The sequence below is a fragment of the Malurus melanocephalus genome, unplaced genomic scaffold, assembly GCF_030028575.1.
Source record: "Malurus melanocephalus ecotype Western Australia unplaced genomic scaffold, MMel_1.1 scaffold_1, whole genome shotgun sequence".
Lineage (NCBI taxonomy): Eukaryota > Metazoa > Chordata > Aves > Passeriformes > Maluridae > Malurus > Malurus melanocephalus.
In genome coordinates, this window is record NW_026623233.1 from 9,586,440 (window position 1) to 9,610,476 (window position 24,037).

The 24,037-nt window shown below is 38.2% G+C and overlaps 2 protein-coding genes across 5 annotated transcripts in view; both read right to left on the minus strand.

Annotated features, from left to right (window-relative positions):
* GCC2 (GRIP and coiled-coil domain containing 2) overlaps positions 1 to 9,888 on the minus strand; it is a 29,930-nt gene extending 20,042 nt beyond the window's left edge. The window contains exons 1-6 of the mRNA XM_057363887.1: positions 9,738 to 9,888; positions 6,780 to 6,842; positions 6,032 to 6,116; positions 4,905 to 4,972; positions 3,669 to 3,773; positions 437 to 2,908 (exon numbers count right to left, since the gene is read on the minus strand). Of these exons, the coding sequence (XP_057219870.1) occupies positions 437 to 2,908; positions 3,669 to 3,773; positions 4,905 to 4,972; positions 6,032 to 6,116; positions 6,780 to 6,842; positions 9,738 to 9,839 (2,895 nt within the window). The 5' untranslated portion in view covers positions 9,840 to 9,888. The remainder of the gene's footprint in view (positions 1 to 436; positions 2,909 to 3,668; positions 3,774 to 4,904; positions 4,973 to 6,031; positions 6,117 to 6,779; positions 6,843 to 9,737) is intronic.
* A 6,810-nt stretch (positions 9,889 to 16,698) lies between these two features.
* Positions 16,699 to 23,837, minus strand: SULT1C4 (sulfotransferase family 1C member 4). 4 transcript variants are annotated; one of them, XM_057363897.1, is made up of 8 exons: positions 23,774 to 23,837; positions 22,665 to 22,842; positions 20,906 to 21,043; positions 19,672 to 19,769; positions 19,234 to 19,360; positions 17,889 to 17,983; positions 17,498 to 17,678; positions 16,699 to 17,328 (listed from the first exon to the last, which is right to left on the minus strand). In XM_057363897.1, the coding sequence occupies exons 2-8, from the start codon at positions 22,828 to 22,830 to the stop codon at positions 17,216 to 17,218; spliced, it is 918 nt and encodes a 305-aa protein (XP_057219880.1). In that variant the 5' UTR covers positions 22,831 to 22,842; positions 23,774 to 23,837; the 3' UTR covers positions 16,699 to 17,215. The 4 variants fall into 4 exon arrangements, with proteins under 4 accessions (XP_057219880.1, XP_057219900.1, XP_057219910.1 ...); XM_057363917.1 differs by lacking the exon at positions 23,774 to 23,837 and adding an exon at positions 23,676 to 23,758; XM_057363927.1 differs by lacking the exon at positions 23,774 to 23,837 and adding an exon at positions 23,324 to 23,392.
* Positions 23,838 to 24,037: the final 200 nt, after the last annotated feature.

Here is a 24,037-nt window from a genome sequence, read left to right on the forward strand (position 1 = left end):
TCTGCAGCTGTCAATTTTATATAACCAGCAATTCCCAAGACATTAAGTTAATGCAAATCAAGCAGCAGTTTTGTTTGAGATGGAGCCACAGGAAGTAAAGAGGTGAAAGATTATGAGGTCAGTTAGTCCATCTAGTCAACTGATTGCTTCAAGGGATATTGATAGGAAGAAAGGTTCAAGTACAAGCAACTTTTGTCAAAAAAGCATTATGATTGGTTTTGTCTGCCTCTTTTTTTTTCCTGGGGAAAGAAGGGAATTCTGAGGTGCTAGAAAACTCAGAAATATRTATGTGCTTTCTAGAAGGGAAACTCACTTTCAGGCCAAGGGAAAAAAAAAAAGACAAAAAAAAGAAAAGAGAGAATTGAAAGTATTCTTTGAACCTTAATTCTGAAGACTTTAGAGGTTTAGTCTTTATACTTCAATAACAAAATATAACCTTTAGAGAACTCAGTTCGTCTTTCACATTTCTAAGCTCAGTTTCCTTTTGTTCCAGAATGAAATTTAAGTCGTCTTGCTTTTCAGATCCTTTTTGCTGTTCTTGTATYTGACTTTCATAAAGAGCAAGTTTTTGACTGATCTCTTCAATATTAGCTAAAAGATCTTGATTTTCAATCCTTGCTTTTTCACTGACATTCTTCAGCTCCTGGATATCATATTGAAGCGCTTCTTTTTCAGACACCACTCCTTCCAGTTCTTCTCTCAAGAGATCCTTTTCTTTTTCAAAATCCTGAATCAGGGATCTATGTTCTCTATGCTGAGCTGCATTTTCTTCCTCTAGTCTCTCAACTTCCYGCTGCAAATTAATTACTTCATCTTCCTTTTGTTTAGCAAGGCACTGCTCTTCTTTAATTTTTGACAAGCATTCATTTGCAATTTTTAACAAGYCAAGAGAATCATATTCTTCATTAGAATCTGAAATACTAGACCCCACTTGCTCAAGCAGGTGGTACAGCTGAGTTCTTACAAGGGATGTGTGCACTTGTTCATTTTCAAGTAATGTTGATATTTGGTCTTTCTCTGCAATCACTATTTGTAGTTTCTTTTCTAAGTTTTCAGACTGCTCTTTTAATGCTAAACAAYTGTCTTTTTCAGATGTAATCTCTCCCAGCTCTTCACTTAATTCACCTTTTTCCTGAATGAGTTTCCTATTTTCCTCACGAAGAGTGGACACTTCAGATGAAAGCTGCTCTTTATCACGTACCAGAGATTCAATCTGTTTTTCTAGTTGCTCTAGCATTTGAGCATTTTCACCCTTTGTWGTTAAAGCTTCATTCAGTCTCTCTGTTAATTCCTCTACTTTTTCCTTCAGGCCATTATTGTGCTGGTTAGCAACATCTACTTCTTGCTGGAGTTSCTGAATTTTAACTTGTTCTTGCTTGCTCTTTTCCTGAAGGGTTTTTCTCTCTTCACCCAAGCATTTTACATCATTTAAAATATCCCTGTTTYGATCAGTAAGAGCAATGATCTTCTCTTCCAATTCTCTTATAGTAAACTCTTTTTGGTTGATGGAGTTTGCCATTGTATTATTGTCCTCCTGAAGACTAACAAGTTTACATTGAAGTTCTTCTGTCTCTAACTGATTAGATGACAATTTTTCTACTTCTTTCTGGAGCCGATTTACAGTTTCAGTAAGAATATCCTTTTCATTGAAAGCAGCCCGGAGTTTCTGTTGCAGCTGACTGACATCAGAAGCTTGCTGTTGTTTCATTGATTCAAACTCCTGGCTGATCTTTCCAGCAGACTCACCCAGCTCRGCCTGTAGAGTTTCCATTGTTTCTCTCAGGCTGTTGTAATTGGACACAGCTTCTTCTTTCTCCTGAGTTAGTTTTTCAAGTTGTTCTTTAAGTTCCTGCGTTTCAAAAACTAATGCCATCYGTTCTTTTTCAGAACTAGATAACAAAGTTTCATTTAATTCAGAAATTTCCCTCTCATGTTGCTCCTTCAGAGTCTGAATCTCTAATTTGTGCTCTTTTGCAACAGTTTCATAGTGCTGTCCTGCTGCTTGAAGCTCCAGTTTTAGTTTTTCAATTACACAACAGTAATCTTCTTTGGTAAGCTGCAATTCATTWATCTTAAAGTCCAAGTCTTCCCGCTCATGAAAGTACTCATCCTTCATACGATGGATCTCCTCTTCCAGTTTTAGCTTGACATTGCTCATGTAAGTTAACTCGTCTTTTAATATGCTGTGTTGGGACCGGAGCTCTTCTAAACTATGCTCCAGGTACCTAACCTTTTCTTCCATTTTTGCTTCTACACAAGGTTCTTCTTGTGTRTCTGCAACATCTATCTTGTTTCCTAAATTTTTATTTAAAACTTCTCTCAGCTGCTCCAATTCAGATTCACATTGGTCAGTATGACCATGYATTTCATCCTTGGCATTTTTCTCTGCCAAACTGTGCTGTAACTGATTTATTTGATTTTGCTTTTCTTCATTTTCTTTAGATGATATTTCAATCCGATGCATCAATTCTGACACCTCTTCCTGATGGGCAACTGTTAATTTTTTAAGCTCTTCATTCAGATTTTTTATTTCATTATGGTAACACTGAGAATTGCTTTTAATAGTTTCTTGCAGATTAGTCACTTCTTTGTTTTTGTCTTCATTCACAGTTTCTAACTGCTTGTTCAGACACAAAATCTGCTCCTCATAAGTAGATTTAATTCTTTGGACATCATCTTSTAATCTTCTAATTTCTTTTTGACTATCACTGTAACATTCAACCTGTTCCACCAGCTCTACTTGTTTCTTCACTTGYTCATCTAATTCAATTTTCAGCTTCTTTAAATCCTCATTGTGCTTGCATTGTGCATTTGCTAATTCACTCTTCAGAGCTTTTATTTCTTCTAGCGAGTCAATATTTGATTGTTCCAGTTGCTTCTGCAATTCTTCTGTTTTAGCCACTGCAGTCTAAACAAACAAGCAAATTATTAAACACTGGTAATTTAGCACACAGAACTTACAAGTGAACTGTTTACACAAATGAATAAGAAAAAGTAGTAGTCCTTAGTTTTAAAAACTGCTATAGCTTTTAAATATTTAACTATATTAGGACAAYTCAATTCAGAAGAGACTGCAAGAGTGCAAGAAGGTCTGCAAAACGAGAAAGGAAAACTAAGTCCTAAATCATATTTACTAGCATAATTTCACAAAATGGGCATGATAGAACTTCAGCTTTAGCAGCTATTTTGATAATGTATTAAAGATCAGTTTACTTTTAGTGCATCAAATTCAAGTATCTGGAATATAACAATGTCCATCAATTGCAAGCAATTCAGTCTTCACTATATTATTAATTGAGATTATGAACATAATCTAGGTGTCTTGGCTGAGAGGCTCCTTCTTATGAATATCTAAAGGCAAATCTTGTCTCCAATGAAAAGACAGAGCTGATTGAAAACTGTAGGCTTTTCATGCACAGACTGAATTCTTCTTGCAGCTGTGGATCTAGACAGTGTATATAGGAACTTTATATATATTACTATGAATTAGGGAATACAGAGAAAATATGCTTTAATATATAAAGCCTGTAGATTTTCTTAGATTTTTTTAGAAGACAGAACTCAGATAAGTGAATAAAAAGATTAAAATTAGATACACAAYAACCAAACCTAGAAAATAAATATAATTCTGAAATATTTCAGTAATGTTCTGTGGCTCATTTCAGTACCTCTGCTTCTTGCTTTATTTGAATATTTTCTTTTTTCAGAGCTATGCACTGCTGCTGACTTTCAGCTTTTTCCAGAAGCACAGCATCCAATCTTTCTGTGAGAGCCTAATATTAAATGAGAAAGATAATTGAAAGAAGGGTTTCTTAACAATGAAAACAATTATTTCTGCAAAATACAGGAACTCAACATATTGATTATGACCCTTTTTGTCAAATAAATACATCTGCCTGTTTTAAAAATTGCTTTCAGTCCAAACATGACTGGTATGAAATAGGTGGACTAAAAGAATGATGTTGAGTTCTGTTAAGAACTGTATTGTGATCAGTTAGTGTTTTATTACCAGGTGGTGATGGGCAAGCTCCCTTTCTGTAGAAAGAAATCTCCATCCAAATTATTGAAAACAATTCTCCAATTGAGAAATTTCTCCTCACTACCAATTTTCACTTTTGTGTGCTATGACCCTTATCCTGAGTAAGGTAGATTCTGGAAGTACTTCTTGTGACATGCAACTTYAATTATGGGTTTCTAATCTCATCAAATGATTGTCTCAGAACTTTTCTAAGTGGCTGTAGTCTTTCTGCAATGGTCATTYCAAAATAAACAAAAGCTGATTCAACCAGCCACACAAGGAAAAGTCCTGGTGGGAGCATTCACAGAATCATAGAATAGTTTGGGTGGGAAGGAACCTTTAAAGGTCATCTAGCCCAATGCCCCGGCACCGAGCAGGGACACCTTCAACTCCATCAGGTTGCTCAGGGCCCCATCCAACCTGATCTGAAATATTGCCAGGGGTGGAACATCTGCCACCTGTCTGAGCAACMTCTTCCAGTGTTTCACCACTCYGTGTAAAAAAAATCTTCCTTATGCCTAATCTAAATCAACCCTYTTTATCATTATCTCTTGTTCTATTGCAACAGGCCCTGCTGAAAAGTTTGTTCCTATCTTATAAGCCCCTTTCAAGTACTGAAGTGCTGTGATAAGTTCTGCCTGGCAAGTGTACTCTCTGTACTATTCCTGTATACTAAACCAATAATGTTTCCAGCAAGAGGAGAAAGGACATGAGGGGAAAAGTAAAAAAAAGATTTTAGGAACTATCTTGGATTCCTGCAGATTGATTCCATTCAATTTGAAAAACAGTTTTTAAGCTATTTACTTAAAAATATTTACTATTTTTAAGCTATAAATCCACATTATTTCTGTGGATTTATTTCAGCTAATTTTATGTAATACAATACCTGAATAATATCGTCAGTTCCTGCAGCAGCTGCCTTCGCTCTGAGTTCTTCAGTTTCTTTCTCCAGTTCTTAAAATGTAAAGAAATTTCACCACATGAATTGGTGCTGCATCACAGTAGCAAACTTCTAGTAAATCCAGTGCCTGACAACACTTCTATTCAAATCAGGRATGTCTTTTAATTTATCAATTTTACTTTGTTACTGAGTGATAGAAAGGACTAGCAGAAAGAGAACAAATATTCAGTACTACTTCTCCAGTCCTGACATCAAGCATGGTTTCCTGAGGAAACAAAAGGTCCTTGTTTGGATAGACGCWCAACAGACAGAAATTCTTTTGATGATCATCTTATCTTCTATTTCATGGTCAATCTAAATCAGAGGAAAGATTCAGTTCCTACTGTTTCTCTAAAAATAGGTGCAGGCAGAAAAACAAGATCTTATGAATAATCCCACTGAAAAAAAGCCTGGTATGGCCCATCCCTATATCCTTATTGATTCACTGGGCAGCTACCAGCAGTCAGCATAATGTCATTCCAAACAAGGAGAAGTGACACCAGTTCAAGCAGTGGGCCACTGGAGGAAAAGGGACAGCAGAGTGGAGAAGAATAGCACATGAGAGCACAGATTTACACCACATACTTTTAGGTGGTAAGCAWAAATATTTTTCAGCATATTTCACAATTTCTTGTTAAAGCAACAAATGATCAAATACAAAGTAGCAAACTATCTTAAAGAAGCCATTGTACTCTACAACAGTAMTAATTATGCAAAAATGTATCAGACATTCCTCCCCCCCATCTGCTCCCTGAAAAACAACAGGTCTATATCCCTGCATCAATATGGGGAACAGATAATGGCAAATCCCACTTCAACTTTTACACAAGCTACATTGTTCCATTATACCATACTGTCAAACCAAAATTAATTGAATACCTGACAAAAGCAATACTTCTTTTCTTCCCTTTCTTAATCAAGTTACTTCAGCCCTATTCCTCCCACCATAAATGGCAAAATTGGAGAAAAATAAATTCTAGGCAAATATCCTAAATTTTAAGTCTACCTATCAAAAACACATAGTCAGGTAGTACCAGGCACTAAAGCAGAAATTGTTCTTTCCAGTAAGATACCTGCACATCTTGATTTCACTTTCTGTATAAGCATCATTTGCTTTTTTGCAAACTTGATGAGGTCTTCTTTGGGCAATGTGTCCAGCTGTAAAAAAAGTATGTGTCAGAGAAACCAGTYTGCTCTACCCCCAAGGGAAATTGAAGCAAGGCATTTTAGTATCTGACTTCCAGGAAGCTGAATTTTAGGACAAGAAACCCTTACCATACATTTGTAAGAAGAGTAATATTTCCAAGAAGAATAAAAGTCCAAGTTGCTGCTGTTCTGTTATCCAATTCTGTTATTTCAAGTACAGTAACAGTAATTACTCCTAACTCTGTCTGAGTTTCTTACTTTCCTGAAATAATTCTGGAGCACACAATTGGGCAGCGTCAGTTAGGAAAACTCAGTTGGGAAGGATTACAATTCMGTAACATAATTTGAACAATATTTTGAAAATAGCATGTTGATCTAACCTTTTCATTGTTTAAATTTACTTCCAACATGTGCAAAGAAGTCTGTGTCCATTATGAAACAGACTGCATGCTATTAATAATTTATCAAATAGAACAGGAAGTCACATCCCAAAAAGAGATTTTTTTCCTCATGGTTTCCAAAACATTTTATCTTAATGTTTATAAGTTAATTTTTCCTGTTTGGAAAAAATGTTAAAAATATGTTAGTCTTCCTATTAGTCACTGTTTGCATGCTAAGCTGTAACCTTTGCAACTACTGCTACCCAAATAAATCAGGTTTGTGAGGACTGATTACCTTTGATTTGCCTGACCCTGGTGTGCCAGAGGATGCCACCATCTCCTGCCCAGCATCTTGAACCTACAACAAAATAAAGTACAATCTTCAGTAACTAACTTTTCAGTGTAAGACTACCGAAGGAACTAACWGGAAGTCTTCAAACACTGAGAATAACTGAATACAGTGAGAGCACAAGAAAAAAAATAAAATAAAATTTTAAAACAACAGATATTATTAGGACTAGTCACAAATGTAAGAGAAAAAGATCTACCATGGTTATTAGAATAGCAGAATAGAAAATTCCCAATGTCCAAACCAATATGATCTTATGACTCAATTACTGAATTGACATCTAAAGCAGATAYACTACTGAAAATTAATTTTATTTACAAGCAGTTTCAAAAGCATGACTCACTATCTTGTTCTTTAAAGAGACATTAAAAAAAACGAACAGAAAACAACAACAAAAAAAAAACTTGTAGAGGAGTTACAGTTAAATCAAACCTTGGGAACTTTTGAACCACATAAACTAATCTTATTTTGTTTCCTTCTTAAACACACTGGTTTATCACTAAAATTGTTAGCCTATCAAATATATTCAAAAAGACTTGGCAAAGTCAGGGCTCAGTTGAAGAAATTATACTCCTCCTTTTTTTTTAAAAACATACTAGTTCCTACTACGATTTGCTAGCGTGACAAATATATCTGAAAATTCTGGGCTCCCTGTTACTAACATACATGCAAAATGGCTTCTACTGTAAACTTCCACAGGCTTAATCTGGGAGACTGTGTTACTTTACAGTGGTTTATATGGGACATGCTTATGTATAATCAGGAACACAAGGAAACAGATACAGCCATGATGTTGCGAAGCAAAAGGGAACAGACACTTCCAGTATTAACAGGGATAGCATTTCCAAGCTCTGACCTCTACCCTGCTTTTTCCTTCACACTGTCATATGTGCAAGGGTATAAAAGTGAAAGGGTCTACATATAAATATTTGTATAGTTATGTATATAGATGTTTGTGTGTGTGTGTGTGCATGTATACGCATACACCTTCACTTTTATTTTGCTGTTCTCTTTATTCTGCCAAAAAAAAAATCAAAATCCTTACAGAAGATACTAAGGATGATCCAAACTGGATCTGAACACTATAAGAATGGACAATCACTAATAATTTAGAGGAAAAAGGTGATATAGATAATAAAAAGCATCACCTTTAGCAATATCAGTCCAAGTACAGACCAAGGACAAAGGCAGTTATAGTTATCTGTGTAACACATGGCCTAAGTGTTTGGGTTTTAAGATGGCAAAAGCAAACTTATTAGCAAATAATGTGCCTGTACAGCATTAGGGGAAAAAAAAAAAAAAAAAAAAAAAAAAAAAAAAAAAAAAAAAAAAAAAAAAAAAAAAAAAAAAAAAAAAAAAAAAAAAAAAAAGCTTTAAAGTTTCAGATGTTCTTAGCATGTAAAGCTTTGTCAAAATTTACACTCTTAATATTTTAGCACTTAGACAGCATAATGAAGTATAACAAACTGCATGTACTGTTCAGAAAATGACAGCTCACCTCTCTCCATACTATAGCAAGGTCAGATGAATTTTACTTCTCACAGTACTCTTACTCCTTTAACCTCATACATACTGAGACAGAACCACATACCATGTRAAAAAATGCAACCAGTTTTGCTGTTCTGGTAGGAGAAACCAGAAGCACCTCATGTAGAGGGCAAGCGCCACYTGAATTAGAAGAAAAATGAGGAAGCTCAGCTACCAAAAACCCCTGAACTTTCCATTGATTAGGCGCATCCAAGTTGCAGAGCCAGCAGATACTAAGTATGCTTTTAAGCCCAAGACACTCTTCTGCATGGTTTCTAGTCCAACATTCGGAAATCAGGATGCTTCCATAGTTTACTGATATACATATATATATATATATATACACACATTTGTTCCTCTTTTAGATTTTACTTCAAGCCTACTTTGCCCCCTACATTGAAGGGTTTCCATGTCACACTCCAAGATGTTCTATGTATTTTTAACTCCTATGCATCCCTTACTTTTGCAATAGCTTAAGGTACTCTTAGAAAACCTAACCAATGCAGAAACACAAAATACTAGCTTTTGCTGTGAACTGTGGCAGTAATGACCATCATGAACAGCACTTTTCTGAGCAGTGTGCAACTATCAGACATCCTTAACTCTAAGTGTACCAAGTCATATCAGAACACATTTTGAATTGTGATTGCTTCAACACAGTGGCATTAAACCTCTGTTAGAATGCAGCACGGGAGCAGCAACAGACACCACCAGAAGAGCTAATTTAGCGTGTGAACTTTAAACGCTTCAATGTTGCCTTTGGATTTGCCACGGTGTTTATGAAAGCCACACTAGATACAGACACTTCAGGGGTTTTATTTGCTTGTGTTGGCAGGTGTTTCACAGCTGACGTACTGTTAACACATCGGGTCACCTCAGTGGAAAAGGAGCGCTTGTTCGCCCCTGTGTGCTTTCACACAGTAACCACTGGACGCCCTCGCCGTGCGTCACCTGAGTGTCGCTCCCCTCGAGTCAGCACCGCCTGCTCTCCCCAGCCCATGCCAACATAGCGACGTCCCCACTTTCTGAGCAGGAGGGGGGCATTAAGGAACCCCCCTCGTAGCCGCACCGGCGCTGGCATTTCCGCAGGGCAGAGGCAGSGGCAGGGCTCCCCATCCCACCGGCGGCCCCAGGCCTCCCTCACGGCTGCCGCCCGCCGGGGCCTCGCCACCCACGGCAGCTGCGGAAGGTGCGCAGCGGCCCGCCGGCTTCTCCCCCCGTCACAGCGGGGAGGGAAGGGAACCCGCCGAGTGGSAGAGGCTGGTCCGCACCTTCCCCGGCCCCCCGTGCCGCATCCCAAGGTCACTCACCCTCCCCACCCGCGCTGCCCCCGAGGTTTCCGCGGCCCCTCACCCCCCCGCACCGCCCCCGCGTTACCTCCATGGCGGGGCCGGCCGGCTGCAGGGGCGGGGAGATCGCGGCGCCACAGCCGCTGCCAGCGCCGCTACATCCTCCCCGGGCCGCTTCCGCCTCCGTCATCCCGGCACGCCGGGCTTGCCGGGCTCGGCCCGTCCGTCACCGAGCACCGCCCCGGGGCGGGCGGGCTGTGCCCAGGGCCCGGTGTGTCGGCGGCAGAGCGTGTCGGGAGCGGGCCGTGGGCGGGGAGRGGAGGGTGTCGCTGCTTGGCTCGTGTTCTCCGCCTTATAAAAGGGGAAAGGGGAAGGGTATGGGGACTGTGTCCCGCTGTTCCCTATTCTTGAAGGGCTTCTGAAGGGAATGCGGTTTTCCAATTGCGTGTCTCTCACCGTCACCATAATGAGATTATTCGATGGAGAGTAAATTGCTCAGACAGAAACGTAACGCGTGTTTACTGTCTTCATAGAAACACAACGATTAAGTTATTTGGCAAATAAATGCAGCGAGTGCCAAGCACATGGTGCCAGAGCAGTGCCCAGCGACAGGACGAGGAGCAATGGCCATAAACAAAATCACAGGAGGTTTCACCCCAACATGAAGGAGARCTTCTTTACAGTGAGAGTGGCAGAGCACCAGGCTGCCCTGGGGGGACCGTGGAGTGTCCCTCTCTGGTGACATTCAAAACTCACCTGGATGCATTCCTTTGTCACCTGCTCTARGTGCCCCTGCCTCTGCCGGGGAGTTGGACGAGATCATCTCCAGAGGACCTTTCCAACCCTAACAATTCCATGATTCTGTAAATTTAAAAATGGACATGAACTACTGGAGCAAATAGCAGAACCTAGGTGTTACGGCTTGTAGTTATGTGTTTTTTAAGAGACGTTTTTATGCCTGTTTGAGTAGGTGTTTGAGGGGAGCAATGCCTCCTTTAAAGGGCACACATTTTTCATTGTGACCATGTATGCACTTCAGTGGTGCCTGAATAATTTTTCACATTTCATGATAAGTAATTGATTTTTAATGAGAAGTTGCCTGGGAAAGACAATTTAGGCTATTATTCTGTTTATGGTTCACTGGATAAATACTGAATACCACCAAATTAATTATAATGTCATGAGAGAATATATATTTTAATAAAAAAAGTCAAAATGCTGGTCTCAGAAGAATCATCTGCGTTTTTCCAAGTCTGCTTACTATCTCGTAAAATTCAAATGGCAAATAGTGATAAAAGGCAGAAATGTTCTTCAGATATACTTAAGAAAGTATTTTTATTTCTTCCCTTCCAATGCATTCACTTTTCATTATATATATTTACTTATGCAGGTACACAGCTGTAGCAGGAGCATATGGATCCATGCTCACAGAGGTTGCTGGCAAGGAGCGGATGTCCCTAACCAAACAGCATGAAGGTGTTTCTTCATTACTTGTATGATTACATATTTTAGAAGCCTCAGAGCACATTAAACAAATTAATTCTTTTTCCCCTTTCACCTTGAGGTACTCTGAACGGGTTATGCCTGTGCTGCCATGATCTATCATGGGGATTTCACACAATTTCAGGAAGAGCCTTTCTGGATACAGWCCTTCCAAAACCATTCTATAGCAAACTCTGGCATACTGGATGGCTCTATGCTTTGAGGTCAGCCTCCAATTGAATTTAGACATTTGGGAAGAACACTATTGGAAGCTAACCTTCTCTTTTGGRAAACAACGCTTTTCGTAAAGAAAACAATCATGCAAATTTGTCTTCAAAAAGTATCTATTATGAACCAACTCTTGGATCATCTCATGATTTAGCACACAAGGGAATTGATTTTGGAGCTTGTCCAAGGCAGACACAAAGGAGTTTTYAAAGGTCTTTGTACTGAAGACAATGAACTACTGGCTTAATCACTGCAGGCTTTCTCAACCTGCTTCTGACTAGGGACCACTTAGCCCTCCCTGCCTGAGCTTCATGTTCCTGTGAGGCAGGTATTTGACAGAGGCCAAACCTCCCCTCCCACCCTGCTCMATTCTGTGCCACAGAGTTTGGGTATATTGTGCATTTGAGATTTTCTTGACYGTCTTCCATTCTGGTCCTGAATTGCAATAGCAGTTGCAAAGGATCRTGGTTAGGGAATGGTAGAAGAATTTTTAAAAGTTTCTAGAATAACTAAAAAAAAATCACTGAGGATTTTGGCTGTTGATTGTTTCAGTTTGTTAAAATAAAATGCAAATTGCTCTGAATTTTGTTGATTTGTACCTGCAATGATCTGATACAATTTTCTTAAACAGTTTATAAATTGTGTCTCACTTATCTAGGAGACAGTAAGCTGATACATAATAATGAGTGCACTAATTTGAGACAAGATAAGTGAGAAAAACAAGAATAATTTACATAGTCCATATATATTACATGATTTTATTATCTTTGTAAAAGATAATTAATTAATCTTTTTAAATAGCAYTGTCTATGTAAAACAAACTTGCCAAGGGATTTTTGGGATGTGTTGGGGCAGAGCATAACGAACTTTCAGCCCTGCATTAGTTGAGAAGCAGAGTACCRCAGGGCTGTAATTAGCCCTTACATCAAGGCAGGGTACAAATGCTTATTCACTATCACTGGAATTATTGGACCTGCAAGAATTTTCTGAAGAGCACAGAATGAGAAAATTACTGTAATTTTGCTACAGAGGAATGTGTTTTTGGCATAAAGGAGCTGAKGATTTAAATAGTTGCCATTGTAGAATCTGCCTTTGCAATGGGTTTTGAAGATAGCAGACTCATAGTCATGACCCATGCCACACAAGTCAGAGTTCTTGCTTTGAGCTACTTCTGTGCCTTTTTTACATGYCAGATTAATTTATAAAGGAAAGCAGCATATGAATCTACAGTATCTTAAATATTCTTCTCTGTTTGGAAACTTAAAATACACTCCCTGTCCCTTGCAAATGAACTGCAAATTATTTGGCTGACTATGGCCATTTTGTTGGGTTGGGTTGAGGTTTAGTAGGCTCCCACAGGAATGGAATGGTACAGTGAAAAAAGTAAGAGTCATTTATCTCAGTAACATTTTGTGTGTGAAGGATTTAGTGAGGTGTTAAAAAAATAGACTGTGTACATAGTCCTTAATTCTGGTCTTAAACTGCAATGGGAACTGACCAGAGGTGAGTAGTTTGGTGTTCTCATCTGCAAAGGCCAGCAAGCCTGTTGACAGGTTCTTGTGAAACTGACACAAGGAACCATTTTGTTTGCACGCCTAGGGATGGGGTCTGGCTACAAACACWGTTCCATTGTTAACAGACCTCGAAGGCCCTTTAATTGCACACAGAAATAGTAGTTAATGTAGATGGGYGTTATTGGTACAATAACAAATTACTGTGAATCAAAAGGCCCAATTTTAACAAATAAAAAAAATCAGTTACCATAATTTTTATGTGCCAGACCTAAGATTCTACCTGTACCTACATTGCCTGTACCAGAGCAGGGCCCAGTGTAGGATACTTTTGACATGATGCCTCTGCCTCCACAGTCATGCTAGATTGTTGTAGTTTGACTGTGAGCCTTCAGAGCATTCTAAAGGCAGTCTGAGCTCCCACTGCTGACAGATACCAACTGCCCTTRCAGCAGGCTATGCCAAGGCCTTTCTGCAAAATAATCCATCAGTAATTTGCTTCTTTGATATTAACCATGGGATGCTGTTGAATAACAACTTCCCTGATTTACCTACACGGTGCTTGGTCTGGAGGGCAGGCAGAGCCTTGCTATCCAGCCTAAGCCCATTACTTTCAGTCTGGCAGCACAGTGTGGTTGCATCTTAGAAGTATGAAGGGCTTAACTTTCACTCTCAATGTGCCTCTAGGCTCACCTACAGCCTACATGGAGACAGACCTTGCATCATTCATTGAGGATGTGAGCAAAAGCTGAAATGCTTTTCACATGAAAGCTTTATTCCAGGTTTAAATATGTTAATGCACTACTGAAAATTGCCAAGGTTAATTATTAACCTTGTTGTAAAGATAAGAACATGTTTATGTAAATAATTATAAAAGACTTAGAAAGTGTATATGGTACAATATCCATATTCCATATGGATAGGACAAATTGAATAAAAATGTTTTACTGTTCATAGACTGTTTTCCTAACTGGAGAAGCAGAGACTTTCAGTTCAAGCATGAAACAAATCATCTACAGCTGGATTAGTGGAACAGAAAGCAGTATCCCTCTTTGAATGTTAGCTAGGAAGACAGAACAACTCCCTTCTCCATTTCTTTCTTTAATTTGTTTGAAGCTCTGTGCTTCTTTCATTCTCTTTTGCAAATGGTTGCATTCCATGTGAAAATAAAATGTCTCCCCTTGTTGCTATTGACAGCCAAGCTTGAGGAGGATTATGAATACTCTGGGATCAATACAGCAGTGTCCTTTAAACACTCTGTATTGARGCAGGAATCTTCAGTCACTCCTGTGGGAGGATTTGTTTTGGTAGTTGCTAATGCAGAGCTGCAAAACAGAAGCATGTGAACAGTTAACATGTATTAATCCACACTGGTCTTGAAACGTTTTTTAGAGATGAATAATGAAGTTTCTCCACTATCAAAACSCTGCAGGTACACTCTCTTGTAAAAGAAGAAACAAGCAGCAAAAAAGAAGAAATAAGAAGTTCCTGTGGGATTGCCTTAGCTAAACTGACACAGGTCCTTTTTAAACTGAYATTGAACATGTTGCACCTGAGAAGGTTGGTGAAATTGTGCATCATAGTTCTGTRCAGTTTCATCTGTAAGCAGAGTCACATGTTTGCATCAGAAGTGTGACAATAGTTTACATTATTTGAAATAATTTGTCTGAACATATATAATCTCCTTTTGGAGGTGCTCATTGATTTACARTGTCTTATGTAGAAATATATTAAATGTCCTACCAAGTTTTGTTGGTATTAGTAAAAAAATCTCCATAYACAAACACATCATTTAAAACTCTTCTGTAGATAACAACTGACAGACCTGAAGAGATGGAAGTTAAAGGCACTCTAGATGAGGGCACCCTCCAGTCATCTCTATTGACAAACAGTCAAAATGGACACCAAACCATAGTAGAATCTAGGTCCACTGGGGGATGCATACACCCCAATAACCTTTTTTCCCAAATTTTCTCTGTAACTAACTTTGTAAGATCAAATAATTTTCACTACTAACATTAAACTATTCCCTGTAGTTTTACACTGGTATGATTATGAACATTTTGCAAWTCATCGAATCTGTGAGTTGATCTCTCAGCTATGGTGGCTTGAGAAGGCATAGAAACTCCCCAYTCCCCACTTTTCTATCTTCCTGCCAGCTATATTTTTTCAAAAACGTTAACATTTCTGGCTGAATATATAGAAGGATAATATCAATAGCATAAAAAGCCAGTTTTTGTGTTGCCACGTATCGAATGTTTGTTTCCCCTCTTTTTTTTATTCCAGGACTGCAGTCTGACCTGTAGTACTTTTCACCTGTTGTTCATAGCAGCTGAATTGCAGCTGTGTGAAAAATTGCCTAAGGRAGTGAGAGCAAAGGTGACTTTTCCAATGTGATATGAGTCCCTTATTATATGGTRCCTCTATCCTTGGAGTTGCTACACAACTCCCTTTTCAAATCAGGCTTCAACCCCCGTCAGCATTTTGCATTTCTGATAGTTTGGAGATTTCAAGGGAGAAGCAAGCAGGTCATCTGTGTGACTTTTTGTACAGCACTGCTCATAAAATGTCATAAAGCTTCTGAGTTAAGCAGGTTTTCCATTTACTGATACCTCTTGTGGCACTGAATGAGGATTAGATTGACAAACTGTGCTGACTCATGTGGTTTCGTAAAGCAACCCAAGAGAATGGAAATACCTAAGACAGCAGGCAACGCCTTTTCCTCATAGTGAGGCAGTAAATCAAGTTAATCATGAACAAACCCCAAACAAGTAGCAGAAAGCTCCTCAAGCTGGTATTTAGTCTTGCTGTGAAGAACAGCAGTGCCTTTGACAGATAATTTTTTTCTCAGGTAGTCATTTTATGAAAACATCCTTTCTTTGTTGGTAGGAATTTGTCAACCTGAAGTCTTAAAAAAAAAATTGCACTAAAGTAGTTACACGTGTTTCCGGTTTCAGTGATTCCTGCATTTTGGGGGAAACTCAGTGGGACAGGGCAATGTAACTCCTATATTTAACAGGCAGCTTTTTGTTTGTTTTCAAATTGATGCAAGGATTTGCTGCCCTTTATATCTGCATTCATTTTAGATATGTGCTGCCCTTTATAGCTGCATTCATTTTAGACAGGTGGATTAAATAGGTAGCCTGAAATGAACTTTGCATTTGACAGCTGCTCTTATTGCTACAGCTTTTAAACTCAGTTTTAACTCTCCATAGGCCAAAGAGAAAATATCCCCAGTAGAAAATTGTTTTTATTAAACTAGAGTAAACWAAATTAGACTAAGACATTATTTTCCTTTAGCTGCTGTAATCTACATTCTGTTCCCTCTGACATTCAGAGTACGAATTCAGCTAAGCAGGAACTCTTTGTGGCCTTTTTTTTGTGTGCCTAGCTCAATGACGACACTTTAAATCCAAAAGTGGATTGGTAACAGTTGCCTATAATTAAATGGGTCGTGAATTACTTTAGTTCATTTTGCACAAGCTCAAAGCATGGCTGTAGTAATGGTGCTAATGCTAAAGCAGAACTGGTTTTTGTTTTCCAATATCTACCAGGCCCTATTGCAGCTAAGAGCCCTCAACGAGATGTTTATGTATTTGGTTAAGAGTGAAGTAAAGGAGAAGGCAGTAGCACAAGGCATCTGGTGAACACTTTTACAGCGGTGAAGAGGGAGATGGCATTTGCAGCACTGATTCTCCACCTGGTTTGTACCAACTTTCAGAATTCTCCAGAACACTATGATATCCAGTTCAGAAGSCAAATGTGAGATGCAATAAGGACTRCTRTCCRCAGCTAGACTGTAGATAAATGCCTCTGTGTAGCCCTTTAGCAAGTGTTATCAAAGATGTTTTCGGAAATGTTGCTTTCATCTCAACTTCACTTATGWTGTCCAGCTTAAAATGAGAGAAAATTAAATTTATTCTACTTTGTGCACTTCTGTTGCTCTCTTTTTACTTAACTGCTTATAAATTTRTTTCTTCTTGTTTATTGATAAATGTTTTACAAACTTTTGTACTCTTAACATCTTTTTTCCTGTTGGTTCCTAGTTTGTTTGAGTTTGATTTGAAAATGCCAACAATATCAACTGCAGTTTTACAAAGGCTCACTGCATGTCTGAAATATTTTTATTAATGCTGAAAGTTACTGTGGTAGGGGTGACTGAGAAGTATGCAGTGGAATTATTTTCTTCATGGAGGCTTAAACTTTGGCATAATTTGGGCAGCCTCACTAATAARAAATCAGTGATGTGAGAAAGAAAGATCTTGGAATCTTAGGGACACTGGCATTTTGTGAAGGAAAAGCAAAATGGAAAAGGCTGAAGATCATTAATTTCCATTGYAAGTAATTACAATTCTGTGCGAAAAACAAGAGAGGTATCAGACATTTTCTTCTTATAATCTTCATCAAATTTCTCATTCTGTGCCACRGTGAAATGATTCTTCCAGTCTGCCACAGTCCCTAAGAAACAGCAAAGCAAAAAAAGAGAAAAGATTGTTTTACCAGTATTGCCTGAAGCCCATTATCCATTACTTATTAGATACTTGCATTTCAATGCAAGTTATTCAATGCTTATTTCAAAACAGAATGACAACCAGACAGAGTTAAAGTCGGTAATAAATCTSATTACCTTTTCTCATGAATGGGGAAATGGAGTGATCCATTATTCCTTGGAAGTCTTTAGTGTAGTTTGCCATGGGATTTTCCTTCATTACCTCAAATGAGGTATTATGGACTATTTTGTCTAGAACCTCCGGACTCAGATCCTTCTCCAGGAACTTTGCAATCTTCTGAATTTCTCGCTTTGGATTCTGCAGAGACAATAACATGGGATAAGAAACAGAGCTAGGAAAAGCAAAGAAGTCATACATAGTGTTAGAGCTGCAATTTGCTGACTGAGATCAGGTTATTGTAAGGTYTACTGGTACAGCTGGCATTAGAATRCAAAACTGTTGCTTGCAGTTASTATCTGCAAGATTTCCATATTTCAGAGCTCTGTAAATAAATGTTCAGACTTTTACCTCCTTCATGTCTTCAAAGAAGAGGTAGAGAATGCGGTGCTGATCTTTTGCCTTCCACCATCCTTTTACATGATCATACCAGGAACCCCAGAGCACTGAAAAACAAGAGCAGCAGCAGCTATAAATGCCCCAACTGTCTTTAACACTCATGTGGCMCTCATGTTTCCCTCTTAAACAGCACTTGGGAATTTCCAACTTGGTTTTAAATCACTGTGGCCATGATAACGAGCACTGCTGTGCGCTCTGTGGATATTGCAGTGATTTTGCTTTTAATCCCTCAGGTATATGGATGCTCAGAGCAGGATTCATGTGTAACTTTAAAGGTAACGTGTAGATGAATTATAGTCAATGGAAACACACACTTCAGTTTTCATTTGATCAGCTGGGCAAGACTCATCTTAATTGGCCTTACTTTGAGCAGGGCAGGGGTTGGGACCRTGTTGACACCACAAGTCCATTCCAGATGGCATTGTTCTGCGATTCTACCTGGTTTCAATATTTGGTATGCTAACACAGCTGYCTGCTTCTCTCCAGCAAGTGTCCAAATGATTAGTTAAGATAGAAATAGCTATGTTCTAGATGTCTGCACTGGCACAGATAGCTCCCAAGCTGAGCTGGTCAAACAGAAGACACAAGATCTCCTGTAGAAGTGAGCCTCTCATACAGGTCCAGGCAGTGGTATTTCTAGGTCCACATGGAGGTAAAAATATTAATAACCTAAGGAAGCTTTAATGACCCAAACTGTAAACTGCCAATAATTTGACCAGGTTTTGTTTCTTGGATATACCCTGTGATATCAGCACCTCATTTAGAAACGGAAGAATCAGCTTCTGGGGTTGCCTGCTCTTAATTAGGTAACTGTCTTTGTTGATGCCTGATATTTAGATACATTAATTTAGATACAAAGTCTCCCTTATCTCAAATCCACACTGCACATTTCTAGCAAAATTAATCCTCAATTTCTTTTTTAAGTTTATAATKTTATCAGGTTAGAGTAAAACCAATTAAACCATTGTTCCTTTTCAGCTGGCTTCTTTTAAACTCATAGAGAAGATATTAAGCCTGAAAGTTACCATGTATGCTTCTGAATGATAACAGAATGGTTTGTTTTTTTTTGTTTTTTTTTTTTTTTTGTTTTTTTTTCTCAAAATGGGAGCCTAAAGATAGATTTAATCCTTTAGGTAATACTAAAAACCTATGAATTAAGAAAAACTATGAATGAAACACTTTCAGCAGATATCCTTCTACTGTGTCAACACTGGATTTCAAACCATAAATGAATAAATCAATGCATGCTTTCTTAAAATGCTCAAAATCTCTTACACAACTGATTGCAGTTAATCACCTTTTCCAGTCATAAATTTCTCCACGAACTCCTCCCAGGTTCCTGGATCAGGTAATCCTTTATTCATTCTGTGGAAATGGTAGTATGACACCAGGTTGTCTTTTGCATTTCTTGCCACATAGATTATCTTTATTGATATGAAAAGAGAGAGAGAAATAAATTAACTTGTACACACTTAGATAGATATTGAACATCTCCTGGAGTTTTCTCTTGGATCCTGGTGATAGAGGTTTAGGACATTTTGCTTTGAAGCTGCCATTTGGTAAAATCCAGCTCAGGTAACTTAGTCATGACTTCAGATTCTCACAGACCTTTCGTATTAAAGGGAAAATATTTTTGGAGAACTTTTGATTTTGTACAGATTTTGGAAAACATATTCTGCTCTGATTTATGTCACTTTCTTTGCCCGTGAAGTAGAGTAGRCCTCTTCAGCCTTACCTTGCAGTTTTGTTCCCAGAAGGATGGAGGCAGCAGCTGYACAGGCAGATGAGTTTTCAGTGTTCGTGGAGATGGCATGGCTTCAGCTAACTCCACACCTGGGGGATGTTTAATTATGAGATGTGAGTTTTCTCTAAATTGCACCAGCACTTCTCTACTATGCTCATACTTGTGATCGGGACTGAGACTTTTCAGCAGCTCACCTTGCATTGATCATTCATCTCCAAAGCACGTACATAGCAGTGTAACATATACAACATTACATAAGCATCTTCAATGTTTCTAGAGAAAATTTTACATATATATTTGAGTAGAAAAGGGGAAACACTGATTKATATCTTCTTGCTTTCTTGGGCCCACACCTAACTCCTGCCATCCAAGGGATAATGATGAATACTAATTTATATTTAAACAATCAAAGCTTTTCCTTTGCCATATTTAGTGGCACTTCCACCTTAAAGGTAWGAAATTTTAGTTTCTTTCCAGGGTACAAGAATATGACTGGCTGACTAGACTTTGTAGAAGGCACATAACGAGGAACTAGGAGAATGACAGATAGTGCATTTTCAGTAGCTATGGATATATGGGACTACTTGGGACTGTCTGGTGATGTTTGGAGGTGTGTTATCTCCTCACCTCTCCTTTTTAATATCTATCATGACCTGCATAATTTTTTGCCCTGTCATCTTCTACCATCCTCTATCATTTTTTTGTCTCTCTTTGTATCAACATAGTCTAATTTAGAAGAGAAAAAAACACTTCTACAGAGCTAGTCAAGCTTTTTTAACTTCAAAGATTTGTGTGGGAATGAAGCCCTTTGCTGGGGGAGACTTTTGTAAGAAGCTGTCTGCAGATCAGTGAAGCCTGCTGGTTGCCTGAATGTCTCATAGCTTGTTTACATGACTAGACCCTAGAACTGAGCAGCAGTTACTTGACACAGTAGCAAAACCACTGAAAACATTATCCACATTTTGGAAATACGTCCATGACGTTTCTCATCCATACAGCCTGCAATCACTGATTGGCATTCAATTGCCCCCATGTTGCTATTTTCTACATATCTGCATCGGGTTTATGTACAGGGGAGTATCAAGCACAGCTTTCAGATACCATTCCAAAACAGCATGGTCTTCAGTAGCCCCTGAAGCTATCACATTTGCCAGCCTTGCAGCACTTTGAGTAGCACTGGGTGCTTGTTTTTTTTCGTTTTGTCTAAAATACAAATAATATTCACCTGAGTAACGTGCAGATGGAGGCTCTGCGATAAACCACTCAAGRAAAGGATGCCGTTTGTAAGTCGTCTCACGTTTACACTTCTCAATATCTCCATTCTGTTGAACCATGTCCACTATCTCCTGCGTCCATGTGGTACCTGAAAATGTCAAGTGTTCAGATGTTTCCCTCCAGGATAGTCAAGGATTTTTCCTACAAAAGAACTGAAAGCCAGAAGGATTGGCTCTGTTCTAAAGGGGGAAAGAATAGCACAGAAAATAATAGACAAAATAGAACAAGAGTTTAAGAGAGGAAAAATGCCTAATTAGGCATCCAAAGAACAGTTTCAGGAATTCCATTTTAGACAGGCTTCTTGCTAAAAGAAATAGCCCCTACACCAGTACAGAAAGAAACACTGAGATAGTCACTATTGTTTGTAGAAGATATTATTTGCAGAGAGGAATGAAACTTCCTTCTTTCAATTTTCATCCCTCACAAAAATCTGGGTATTTCAATTTATTTTTCACACTGAATTGGAGTGAAAAAATGCAATACCTGAACTTCAAGTGAGTAAAAATTTTATACAGTTTGAAAACACAAAAAAAGTGGCAGTATTTGCAAAGTTCCCATTTGAAACCTGTTAATGAAGGTCTGCAATTTTCATCTGCCTGAGTGACTGCAACATTTTGTTAGAGTTATAGTATAGAATATCTCATGAGTCTCTTTGATAGCTGTCGTCACTGTGTTAACCACATCTCCTCTGAGCTCCTGTGGCAGGTCAGCTAGAGAAGAGGATGACTTGGAAAGCAATTTGGGCAGGAAATTCAGCCCTTCTTAAGATGCTTAAGTTGTGCATCTCAGACAGATATGACATAATGTSAAATGGAATCCTAACTTTATTTATTTTCAGTTCAGTGGCTAAAAGATTTTAATCCCGGTTGGATAAAATAATGTGGTTTTGCTTTCAGTRTATAGACAGTAAATCAAAAGCTTTCATCTTTTACAAAACTGATGGTGGGGTATTTTGGTAAAAATGTTATTTTTTTCCCTACTGACAAAAAAAAAAAAAGCCTTTAAAATTGTTGCTAATTCAAATAATTATTATTTTTATGATGATCAAATACTCCAGTATCTCTTTATGAATCTCCTATACTGTACAAGTTTTTATTAATGCAGAATTAATATTGATGYTTGTTATTTGTTGTTTTCTTGCGTAGTATGTCTAAAAGATCTGATGAAGAGTAGAAATAGTGTTCAGTCACTGGGTAAAATGCCAGATAGCTGATGTTAGTCACAGTATTTTATTTTATTGGCTGAAGTTATTAAATGAAYTTGGTTATTTTAAAGAATTAATCARTTTTYAGAAATCACTACTAGTTTACAYATCAARTAATTCCCCAAACACATAATATGTTCTATAGTCATACAGACAGTTTCTATTATTTCTTGGTAATGATCACTTCTTTCTAGGCATTGGAAATCACTACATATTGGTAGACAACTTCTATTTTCACCATTATTATCAATGCATAAAATCTCAGTTAAAGGAAGCAATTATAAKTCATTAGACTTTGGCCATTTGTACTCCAGTAGTAGCAGATGTTTGTTGCATCTGCCAAAGAAGTCAAAAGTTACTAGTCACAGCTGACACAGCTTCATGTCTTTAAAATATGTCTGGTTGGGAGTTAAACAACTATCAGTCACAACAGAAAAACATAGATTGCCATCCCAATGATAGGCACTGTCCCAAACTTTTTATTCTATTTCCTACCCACACCAACCTGCTTTTGCATAGGTTGAGATGAGCACATCGTCAGGTCTGGCTTTGAACTTCCACACTTGGTCCCACACGCTGCCGATTGGTTGTGTGAGTGGAACACCTCSCAATTCAAGTAAGTCAGGTCGACTTATTGTCTCTTTCAGACTCAAATCTTTCATTTTATCCATGGCCAATGAGCACTGTGTGAAAAAAAGGCTTGGAATTARCATGGCTGTCCTGAAAAAAGAAATCTGAATGTACTCATCTTGAGGTCTCTCTTATTGACTAAATTCCATGTCCTCTGATTTCTTTGGCCATGATTTGGCCTATCTGGATCCAAAAATAGACTCCTTAAAGCTGGATCTCATTTTCAGAAATGCTTGGTGTATTGCTAGTAGTAATTCTCAGTATCTCTAAAAATCACTCCAAGTTTACTCAGACAGAAAAAGAGAAAAAAGACCTTCTTCCCATATCAAACATATTTATGTATAATTCTGACAGTCCGTATGAGGCCTTCTAAGGGCAAGAAAAAGTAATCAGAAGTGTGATTCAAAAGAAGGAAGAGAATAACAACTGGCAGTGAAATCAGCATASGGAACCCAACCCTTCCTCTATGAAGAAAATAAACAGAAACGCCTTCTAAYACCTTTGTGCCTTATACTCACAAAAATATTTGCAGACCTTTTCTGTGTTTCGTTCCCGGAYCTTTTCAATCTTGGAACYCTTTGCTGTATTTTGAAATTTGTTKCACGTAAATAACCTGGTCTAGATAGATCATTAACTAAAGGTTGTTAGACTTTAATTATGTGAATCAATCTGTTTTACAATAACTAGTTATTGATTTCTGGATTTCTCCCAAGGAGGCCTGTTAGCCATAGCTTTCAGAGCTCCAGAGTCTGGTCAGAGGAAAGCTCTGCTTAAGGAGAGGYTATAGAAATAATCTCAATTAAAAATATTAGCCAGAGAAAAAGATATTTTGATCCAAACAGCAAATATTGCTAGAATATTTTCTTTAGTTTTCTTGTTTACTCACAGCAATTTCACACAGATTCGGTTGAGCAGAGTTAGATGTTGGATTGGTGGCTGGCAGTGACTCAAGAAATTTTAAAAAATAAGGAAAACAAAACTTGCCAGAGAATTTTCCCTGCTTAAATGTCTTCAGTCCTTGGCTGTATTGATAACTACACAGGAATTTAAATCTTCAGGCACAAGTAGGTTGAAAACTTGTGTGGGTGGAGATTCCATTCTTCCTATCAGTGTGAAGAGAGTAAAGGAGGAAGTAGAGCAGCAGCCAACAGCTGAGCATTTTTTTCTGGCAAGGTTTATGAAAACCTTTCTAATCCTGTGAAAGAAAAATACTTGGAATTCTCATCTAAAGTGTGATTTTTTTACTGG